Source organism: Etheostoma spectabile, chromosome 2 (genome assembly GCF_008692095.1).
Source record: "Etheostoma spectabile isolate EspeVRDwgs_2016 chromosome 2, UIUC_Espe_1.0, whole genome shotgun sequence".
NCBI classification, from domain to species: Eukaryota; Metazoa; Chordata; class Actinopteri; order Perciformes; family Percidae; genus Etheostoma; species Etheostoma spectabile.
The window spans coordinates 5139195-5150420 of record NC_045734.1 but is presented as its reverse complement, the minus strand read 5'-3'; the positions used below and the strand labels follow the sequence as shown (position 1 = coordinate 5150420).

Genomic DNA, 11226 nt, shown 5'->3' with positions numbered 1-11226 from the left:
AACGCAACATTTTGTCCTGTCTGTGTTGTTTTACAGACAACAGCAGTGACCTGTGCTAGTTAGCGTCTGTTAGCTCACAGGGCTCTAGGAAGTGACTAACAATTTTCCTCTAGGTCGCACCGGTGCACATAATGTCCTCGCATCCGCTGCCTCTCCAGAAACAAACCAATGTTGTTTATATGGATATGGTTTCAATTTGCGTTACATGACCCGTCCACTTCTGACATTTTTTCACAGTTTTAATTGTTTTTAAAACGGCTGTATATTGTTAAGCATGAGAGGCAAACATGTATTTGTACCAGTGTTTCCGCTGGTAACTCTGCTATCGCGGCGGCCGCGGCGAAAAACACAGAAGAAGTTATTGAATGCAACTAACTTCAGTTGGTAGAGGAACAGTGTGGGAGACGGAGCTGCTGGACCTGGACCAGAATTGTGACCCATGGCCAGAATATCATAATTCATAAAAATGCAGCGCAGTGACAATACAGACATTTCATACACACAACGTAGGTAACTATGCTGACCCTCCATTCGACCCGTGCTGGACCCGTTCATAATGAGTCAGCCGTCACTCTGTGAGTGCGTCCATCGCTCTCCCCCTCTCTCCCTAGCTCTTTTAATCAGTTATTGTTGAAAACAAGTGAAGGAGCTTTCTCAGAGATACATTTAAAAAAAAAAAGATGTCCCAGCTGTATGTCTACACAACATACAACTTCAACATAAGAATAATGTAGCATAATATGGATGTGAAAGCAGTTATAAATAGCCTATGTGACAATAACATATGTTTTGGTTAAAACAACAAATAATCGAGATAATTAATCGTGATCACAGTATTGCTCAAAAGAATCGTGATTATCATTTTAGCCATAATCGTGCATCCCTAGGACTTTCCCGCTACAATAACAAAGAAAGAATTTCAGTTGTAACAATAATTCCAAACCTATTTATCCTATTTACTTAAAACATTATGTTATTCATTTAGAACATTTTAAACTTAAAACAAAGTAAACAAAAAGAAAAATAAACCCCTCCCTCTCCCCCCAAACCATTCACCACAACCTTTTAAATCAAATAGTTATTAATTACCTACACTACACTACCTGTAACTTTTATTATTGCATTTGTATATTGTTCTATTTTAGCCAGTTTTACTTGACAGCCATTTTAAAATGATCTTTAATGTTTATGTAAAGCATGGTGAATTGCCTCGTTGCTGAAATGTGCTGTACACATAATGTGACCTTGCCTTTCAACCTCAGACTTTGCATCAGTCACCAGGGCATAGAAACCACTGGTGTGCCTGCTTGTCAGAGTAAGTGTGCAACTGCTTTCGTCTCAACATTAATATCATATCGCAGCAAATGCCGTCTGCGTTAAGTTTTGAAAACTGTAACCACACTTGCAACCGTTTTATCGGCATTGCCCTGACTCACTATGATGTAAACAAGCTGTAGAGACGACATAGTTTGCTCGAGTTTGCAACGTCCGCAGCTCTGCGTGTGTGTGTGTGTGTGTGTGTGTGTTGGAGCCACGCTCTCTGTTAACATGCAGAAAGGACACATAAGCTTGTGCTTACACACTATCAGGTACTGAAAATTGGCACCGTTTGTTTTCATTTAAATTGGTCCTCAGTAGTACCAACATAATTCGTTTGCCATTTTGGTTGCCAGCCCTATAGCTAACGATATCTGTCTAAAACCCATTGAATCACCTCGGTAGTGCACTCACTGTTGTCATACTGGTCTTTTTGGTCTAACTTTTATGACTGATGATTATGATGATTTTAAAGACAAGTCCGAATGGTTCCACTTTACTTGAGGTCAAGGGAATTTTTCATGACACCATTGTAAAAAGCATTTGATAGTGAAATTAAACTTTATGACAAGTTCAAATTGTTTCACTTTCATGACACAATTATAATGCTCTCATGACAGCCCAAAAGAACAACCACTTAATCACAGTTTAATGTGATGCTAACACATAAAGCCAAGTATTTTCTTAAAGTTTGATAATTATGCCTGCTCTGACATATTTTGGGCAGGTTATGTCGTCTAGGTTAACTTCAAGTTGTCATTACTAAGAAAGTGACAGGTTATATTGTCTTGCTTAACGTCAAGTTGTTATAACACATACATCTAAACAATGCTAACTTTGCATTGAAAGTGTCATAATTTACCAAATAAAGTTAACGACAAAAGTCATGAACATCCAGAAAGAGTCCTTCATGTTCATGCTAGGTGTCATGTCAGTCAGTTAGTTAGATATGACGGTGTCATGTCAGTCTTATGCACACCCCTTCAAATAAAGTGTTACCAAACACTCGTAAGGACATAAAGACCTTACTAGCCTTTTCCGGAGTCTACATCTCACATTCTTTATTAGCAATCATAATGGTCCTTATTCACTTAGATTAGTTTTATGCCTCTGCGTCGTGAGACGTCTTGTTTTCGGGTTGACCTCTCTCTTTTTGTAAATGCTATATCTCAGGAACCCCTGGAGAGATTTTTTTTGGGCACAGACGTCCACTTGATATACTGATTAGAATTTTGGAGGTTAAAGGTCAAAGTCACTGTGACCTCACAAAACTTAATTTTGGCCATAACTCAAGAACTCCCTCACTAATTATGACAGTACTTCACAAAAATGTCTAATAGGATAAAATGATGAAGTGACGAGATTTTGGATCCAAAAGGTCAAAGGTCAACTTCATTGTGACATCATAATGTTCTGCAAAAACACGTTTCTAGCTGTTATTCAACGCCATAACTCAGGAATAGAAGGGGAAACATCTGGTCAGATACTGAGTTGGTGACACTAATCTTGAAACTGAGATGACTGTTTAGACATTCTGGTAATTCTAGTTATTACAGTATAACAGCAAAACCAAGAGACTGACAACACATGATAGCTTAGATTATCCCTTTCAAATGTAGGGAATAGCATACCATGGCACACCTGATCTTTTTGCTTTGAAGTTTTTTTTAAGCTCTTTTAAGCTTCTTTTGCAGTGTCTTTTTAAGGATCTGAAAGACAAAGTTTAGCACTTGGTCTTTGCTTAGGTCATGCTGGACTTGGGATTTCATAGCCAAGACTTTAGACTTGTGACTCACAAAACAAGGACTTTGTCCCATCTTTTTTTTTTTTTTTACTGAGCAGCCCAAAAATCATTAAAAAGAAACTCCAAATATGAAAATGCTATTCAGAAATTACAGAACAGATGTCATGTCTGCGTGTGGCTTATGTTGTCTGCATTATGCTGCACCTTCAGCAGCATATGATCTTGGTTAAGAGATGCTGATATAATCCCTGGATATTCCGTTTTTATCTTGTGAAGTGAAGCTGCTGTGAACTGATTCCACTGTCAGTCAGAGATTGTCATTGAGCATGTATGTGTCTGGTATTGGATTGGACTTGGAGACAGAAAAGTGTAATACGCTTTTTGTTAGAGCTGAATTTTAATATCACAGTATTTTACTTCCAGCTGCTGTTCCCTTGACAGCTTTACTGCCCCCCCCCCAACTCTGCACAGCTCATTAATCATCACTTCTCGGAAAAGATTTTCTCTCAAAAACACAAAACAAAACTCCACCCAAGATTACACACAAATTAACATTTGGGATGCACGCTAGGCTTGAGATAGTGATGACAGCTTTCCCCCGCATCTCTACCTCCAATCTGAATCAGGATTCCACCCAGTTATCAGGATTCCCTGGGAGTTTTGCCTGCTTTCAGAAACATGAAATAGAAGAGCTCCTGGTGCAAAGTAAAATGTGACTCAGTACTGAGCATAAAGGAAAGAGGAATATTCACTCTCCGTGCCACTCTTTCTTTAAGCAGGTCTTTGAAGGGCTTCATTATTTTTAAAGTGTAAGGATATTCATGGCGTTTCTTTGTTCACACCTTCCCCGTCAGTCTGTCGTCACTACCTGACATTTTCTCTCTTGATCATCGCTATCTATCTTTCATCTCCAATCTGTCTCTGCTTCTCTCCGTGCCCTTTGTTTTATGTATTATGTGATGCCAAGGTAAGATTGCATGTGGTAGGTTTGTATTAATAGTACACCAGGGAAAAAAACACAGCAGTAATATACTTCATTTAAAACCTTTCATACAGTAGATTAATTACACACATAATGAATCATCATGTTCATGTTAGACTATACAGGAGACATTTGGAAGAATTTTTATTATTGAAGTTACCATGTTCCTCAAGGCTGAGTGTTAGGCCCATTATTGTTTTATATGTGTATATTTGTTTCTAAGGTTTCCAAAACATTAGTCTATGTCCTTGACGTTCCACTTCCAGGATTGCCCTGTTGCCGCCGGAAAATTCACCCGATTCCACTTATTTAGGCCGGATAGCCATTGCCTTGGGCTTTCTTTGTGTTTTTATTCTAAACACCGGTGGACTATGGTTACCTGCTCCTCAGATCCCTGCAGGGTAAATCCAGACAGCTAGCTAGACTCTCTGTCCAATCGGAGTTTTCTGTTGCACGACTAAAACAAGTTCCTTTTGAGCCTATTTTGCAGCGGCACCGCAGCTTTTCTCCGGTGCGGAGATGGTAGATTTGAAAACTATGCAAACTACGTATTAAGACAAAAATGAATCTGTGGTGGGGGATATTGATCAAATATTCTGTTCCGATATACATGTAAGTCATTTCATATTCTGATAAAGATGGATAAATAATGATATAACAGGTTTTTTGGTAATTAAATAAAAGAATAATTTAAGGTAAAGCCTATTTCTTTAACAATACTCCTGTGTGATAGAAGTATTTGACATGAAAAGTATTGAGTATTTTCTCATACTAATAAAAACCTTTGTGCAAAATGAACAAAATGTGCAATGATCAGTACATAAAGGGTTGTCTGAAAGAGATAAATATTGCCATAACACGGGTTTTTCAACATCACAAAATAGAAAAATAAATGATAGACCTTTTTTATATCCTTTTGATGATATACAGTATATCTTTATATCCCTGCCCAACATGAAAGTATCTAAAGATTGTGTGAAATGACAAAAAGCTTAATGACTTTAGCACAATACACCCCATATACTTACAGTATGTGTCACGTGTTCTTAAACTTGGGCCATAGTATTCTTCCAGGTCAGAGGTCATGTTCTTTTCGTGCAGACAGTGTTTTTCATTAGGGGAAAAAGCAAAATCCCTTTACATAACCCCCACCCCCCTCCTGGGCTTTTGCAGTGCCAGTATGTTTAAAAAGTGAAAACTAACTTCCCTATTTAAAAATGTAAATATCGTGGTCTCACAGTGATGTTATTCATGAATGTTTGATGTCTGATCCATTACTGCACTGCACTGCATTTGCATTGGTTCGGATCTTTAGTTACTAGACACCATGTTTCACTGTTCATGGTAATTACCATCTGAATTTAATGTAGCAGTTAGAGCAGAGAGCAAGGTCTTTACTGTACCATCCAGGGTACATAAGCAGATTTGTTAAAAATCAAAAAGCAGGAAAATACACGCAAGGTGATAAACAACATCACTTGTTGTTATTCATGGCTAAATCCCAGCTGGCTGTACTGTATTGACGGTTAAAAGTGCAGCCAGAACGCGTTTTAGCTTGCACTTGTCACCCCATCAGTATCATATGTTCAAATCAAATCAAGACACATGTTCATGATTTACTGATCCCTAATATTTATCTCTCACTCTCTCTTTCTTTACAGACCATTTACATGTTCTGTGCCCTGGCCCTCGTATGTGATGACTACTTCGTCCCCTCCTTGGAGAAGTTGTGTGAGGTATGAATGTGAGATATTTAAGGCCCTGAAAACTTAGAATCAAATCTTGAATATTTCCTTATAATTTAACTATAATAGATAATAGAAAAAGAGACAATTTCAACTTCATCTGGAAGGGAAATAAGTTACTTGGTGTTATTTATTAAGAGATTAGTATACTGTAATTCCACAACGTTAAAACTCCGGGATTGCTCTGTTGTCGCCGAAAGTCATCAGGATGTCCCTCTTTTCGGCTAGATGTCCTTCCACTTTCTTTGTGTTGTAATTTTTAAAATCCGGTGGATTTATGAGGACTATGGTTAACTGCTCCTCAGATATCTGTAGGGTAAATCCAGACAGGTAAACGACTGAAACAACTTTTGAATGTACACGTTTCACCAACACAAGTTCCTTCCCGAGGCTATTTTTCAGAGGCTCCGTCAGGCGCATAGCGCCGGCCCAAGATGATTGTGATTTGTTTAAAGAAATGGCAAAAAAACAGAGCATGTTTTTCTTCCATTCCAGATTGCTGTGTAGACTAGCCAGACCCTCTTCTGCAGCGCTGTGTTGTGAAACGGTCGCAGGTTGGTTAGGTCTGGGCACAAAAACTGCCCAGTTAAGTTTAGAAAATGATTATGGTTTGGGTTCAAATCAGACCTTAGTTATCTTCTGGTTACAATTGTGACGCTGAACGAGAAGTCGCTGTTTCTTTTGTTAAGTAAAAGTACCCGCTGTTTACATTCATTTTTAAACAAGATCCCAAACTGCCCACTAATCAGGATCTTATACCTTGTCACATTTCATTCTGCTTTGCACCGGTCATAATTACTACGGCCAAGTAGACACATGTAGAAATCCAAAAGAAAGACATTAATATTTGGTCATATTTGGTATGGACCACAGGAAGAATAGCTGCTGCTGTGGCTACAACTAATGGAAATCCTAAAAAAATTGTCATAAATAAGAAATACACCTTTATTTTTCTTCAAATGAATGTCCTACTTAACGTGGAATTTCTAACTTTTTTTTTTTTTTTTTTTTGTCTCTTACTACTTTTTCCTGCAGCGCCTCCAACTCAGTGAGGACGTAGCAGGGGCAACCTTCATGGCCGCTGGCAGCTCGGCTCCTGAACTCTTCACATCCATCATAGGTATTCACCACATGCACCCCTCCATCTTTATACTGTATAAAAAGTTGGACAACACTTCTCTACTTCATCCCACTGTACAAAAGTGAAGCCAAAATATCCCAAATACAGGCCCTTCCATCTTGTACTGTGTGAGCCAGAGCACATGGAGTAGTGAACGAGCGGTGGGGCCATGGTATTGAAGTCCCATCCATACACCCGCCCGACCTATTGCTAGGCAGTCTCACCTGTCTGTCAATCAAGACGTTTGACCCGGTTTTTATAGCATTAAATAATTCATAAAAATGAAAACTTAAACAAACATCCGTGTGATCAGAACTATCTAAAATAACAGAAACCGCTAACATGGAGGGGGCGGGGTTAAATGACCTATACTGCAGCCAGCCACCAGAGTGGGTGATCTAGATGTTTTGGCTTCACTTACACAGTCTATGCATCAACCCCCTGGTTCGGACTTAAACTCATGCCCCAATACAGGAGATGCATCAGGGGGGAAGCATGCATGCCTTTTACTGTGATGGATTCCTAACAGTAATGCTTTTATCCTGAGACACGTGCAGTAAAGAAACATGGCCTTCAATGTACTGAATCACATTAGAATCCCATTAAAGTTTGTCATGTACTAAGCACTAGAGAATTGCTGGTGAGGAGTAAAATATTTTTTTTTAATGTTTGTTCAGCTGTCTGAATCAACAATATAAAGAACATTCACTTCAAACGAGGAACCCTCACATTACCATACTGTGTTATTCATAAAGAAATCTAATTTTACATACAGACTGGGTAGATTCTTTTCTTTCTACATACAGGAGATATTTACGTGTATCGTCAGCACTGCAGATGCTGCTCTGCAACTAGAAAGTAGTAGTTGCTAGTGTACAACACATCATCTGTGCTCTCTATAGAGTCATAATGGTGTGTGTGTGTGTGTGTGTGTGTGTGTGTGTGTGCGCGTGTGCGTGCATGTTCTCTCCCCAGGGGTGTTCATCACCAAAGGTGACGTAGGTGTAGGGACCATCGTGGGATCAGCTGTCTTCAACATCCTCTGCATCATTGGTGTGTGTGGCTTCTTCGCCGGCCAGGTATGATGTCATAGCGGCATTCCACGGCTGCAGCCAATCCCGCCGCTGACCTGGTGGCATTTCACTCAGTACATCCAACAGAGTAATGCCACATTTAGATATCCAGCCACATAAGCACAAAGTGGGAGAAAGTATTCATGCATACATGCATAAAGGTAAGGCAGAAGGATACGGGACACACAAACCCACTGTAGATTTATGCATGCATGAGTCCCTGTGCACCTAAATACAGCTTCAGAGGAAATCTGATCCATGTGTAAACCTTGTCGATTTTATTTAGATATTTCATGCAATTTTTACCTTTGCTTAGAGCTGCAAAGAATGAATCGGTTTGAGTAATTTATTTATGAAAAAGAAAGTTATTTCTTTCAGACAAATTCTTTGATTCCAGCTCCTTAAATGTGAATATGTTCTAGCTTCTTCTCTCCTCTGTCACAGTAAACTGAATATCTTTCATTTGTGGACAAAACAAGACATTTGAGGACGTTATCTTGGGCTTCGGGAAACGCTGGTCAACATTTTTCACAATTTTCTGACACTATAGACCAAACAACAATTCAAATTAAGTGAGAAAATAACTGACAAATTGATCAGCAAAGAAAATGATCGTTAGTTGCAGCCTTAACTTTGCTGTCATAACATGCTTTTACAATTTCATCTGTTTTCATTTATACTGTACATAATATAGAGTCTGATTTGTCTTATCTTTCACACAACTTTCTCCTATAAAAAATCGTTATCAGTTGTTAGTCAGTAGTTTTAGCTCAGGATTCAAACCTTTGATTCTATAGTCAGCCTCAAGTACACATTTCATTTGAGTATTTCTTTGTATATTCTCCTTTTCTTAACCAGCCACATATACAGCACAACGTCCCCTCACTGTAACCACAATAGATAGTTTGTATCTCTCTTTTCTGCTTTGCATCCTCACTGCTGTGTGTTGCATGAAGATACAGAGATAACATAATATGGTGCAGCCTCGCTCTGATATGCCAGGAACATAGAAATGAGGGACAAGGATAAGCTCTCTACTCTAAAAAATATATGCAGTGGACCCCAAACAGGGATGCAATCCCAGATTGTGCATTACATAATCCGAGGAAGATAATGAAAGAGAAGGGCATGCGGTGTAATGGGGCTTGGGGGGGATGGGGGTGCAGTAAAATCGCCTTTAAGTCCAGCCGTTGAACCTCACTACTGTTCTGTCCGGTCCAGTAAGTCAAGAACAACGCAGACAATAAAAATGCTTTATTAAATTTAATTGAACAAATTACAAATTAAATTTGGCATTATGGCTCTGTTCAGAGGAGTCCCCTGACCTTTCATGAGTACTATAAAAGAGCAGAGAGTCAGGAAAGGATTAAGGGGGGGGGGGGGGAATTGCGCACAACATTATCATTTTGTACATCTTTTTTTTTGTTGGTGGTGTTTTTGGTTTGTACATTTTGTTCGTTTTTGTTTAGCTTGTTTTGTCCTTTTTAGGCTATAAGTTATTAATTTATATATATGTGTGTGTGTGTGTGTGTGTGTGTGTGTGTGTAGGCAGTGGTGGTATGCAACTAATTACATTTACTCAAGTACTAAGTACTGTCCCTGAGTATAAAGTTGAGGTACTTGTACTTTACTTGAGTCTTTTCATTTCATGCCACTTTCTACTTCTACTCCACTACATTTCAGAGAGAAATATTGTACTACATTTAATCTGACAGCTTTAGTTACTAGATACTTTTTTTGCAAACAAAACACATATAGTTTTTAAAATAGGGTGTTTTATTATAAACTACACTACCCAACAATGTAACGGCTTACAAGTCCAGCTGAAATAACTAGCTGATAAAACCCACAACTGTTGGAATTGTTTCCAGTTTGTAAAATGTGAGGATTTTTCTGCTTTGCTTATTTTAACTTTTAATATATTAAGCACATTTTCTTGATACTACTTAGATAACTTTGCTTAAGTAAGATTTTCAATGTGGGACTTTTACTTGTAGCAGAGTATTTTTACAGTGTGGTATTACTTACTTACCTTTACTTTCTTTAAGTAAAGGATCTGAATACGTCTTCCACCACTGGGCTTAGGTCTCATTTCATTGTCTCTGTTAGAGTTAACTGGGCCGAGCCCTCTGTTGGGTTTTGACTAGAATTCTTTCACATTAAGGGGCTCGTGGCTTTGAGAGGGGAATACGCTTCAGTAACTAATTATGAACTGGGCTGCATGTATTTTGGTTTTGGACGACATTTGCAAATGAATGACTAAAACAGCAAAAAAACAAAAAAAACAAAAGGATTCTTAGCAAAATATAAGCAACAAATAAGCAACTCAAATAATATTGGTAATGTTCAAAAGGGTTAGGACAAAGTTGAAAACCTTTCTTGTCCTAACCCTTCTTTATTTTTATACTATTCTTCATAGATAATATAAATTCAATCTGCATCCATCAGGGGCTATGTTTAGCTCGTTCGGCTTTAACAAAATCGACCCAAAAAATATGAACAAAACAATCCGAACAGATGAACCAAAAACCATTAGACAGTCAACAAACAAGAAATAACCAAACATATTTGGATAAATTGTTACATCTCATCATCCCAGTTATTCCACAGATGCAGTGAGGTTTTGTAGCTGCTCTTATTATCTTTACAAAGCGAGTACGGTGAGCCAACATTTCAAAGCTTTGTTATGCTCTGACTTTGCTCTCCCCCTCGCAGCAGCAAACGATTCCACTGAGGGGAGTGGCACATTCAAGATGTGACTTCTGACCCTCCTCTTACGTACATACAGTGTGAGCGCTGTGTGGGAAACCGTTACAGAGTTAGTCACTGCACCGTGGGCTCCTGCAATGTATCTGATTGCATAAAGTCGATAAACACACCGGCACCTTTCAAACGTAGGATGGCACCTTTGCAATTGTTTTTTTCAATGATTGTGACCCAGGAGGTCAACTCCAGAGCTCCTGTGTTTACATCAGTATGGTAATGATGTCAGAGGCGTTCCTGTAGCACAGTGCTGCATATACTTCAGCAAAACTATCAAAATGAACTGAAGCTGCATACACGTTGTTTTAGGGCTGCAACTAGTCTATATCCACGGCATTCCTTCCGGGATCGCTCCCTTGCCGAAAGAAATTTGGCTTTTTTCGACCGGATGTCTGTTACTGTTCACTTTCTTTGTGTTGTTATTCTAAGTTTATTATTAAAGAATTATGAGGACTCTGGTTACCTGCTCCTTAGATCTCTGC

At 38.7% G+C, this 11226-nt stretch overlaps 1 protein-coding gene and 1 long non-coding RNA gene across 2 annotated transcripts in view; one reads left to right on the top strand and one right to left on the bottom strand.

Annotated features, from left to right (window-relative positions):
- The window catches only part of LOC116696664 (uncharacterized), a 12288-nt gene extending 11218 nt beyond the window's left edge, over positions 1–1070 (bottom strand). Inside the window, exon 1 of the long non-coding RNA XR_004333801.1 lies at positions 908–1070. This is a non-coding gene — a long non-coding RNA (uncharacterized LOC116696664). The remainder of the gene's footprint in view (positions 1–907) is intronic.
- Positions 1–11226, top strand: part of LOC116696413 (sodium/potassium/calcium exchanger 3) — an 82170-nt gene that overhangs the window by 48990 nt on the left and 21954 nt on the right. The window contains exons 4-6 of the mRNA XM_032527409.1: positions 5705–5779; positions 6824–6908; positions 7884–7987. Coding sequence (XP_032383300.1) covers positions 5705–5779; positions 6824–6908; positions 7884–7987 — 264 coding nt within the window. The remainder of the gene's footprint in view (positions 1–5704; positions 5780–6823; positions 6909–7883; positions 7988–11226) is intronic.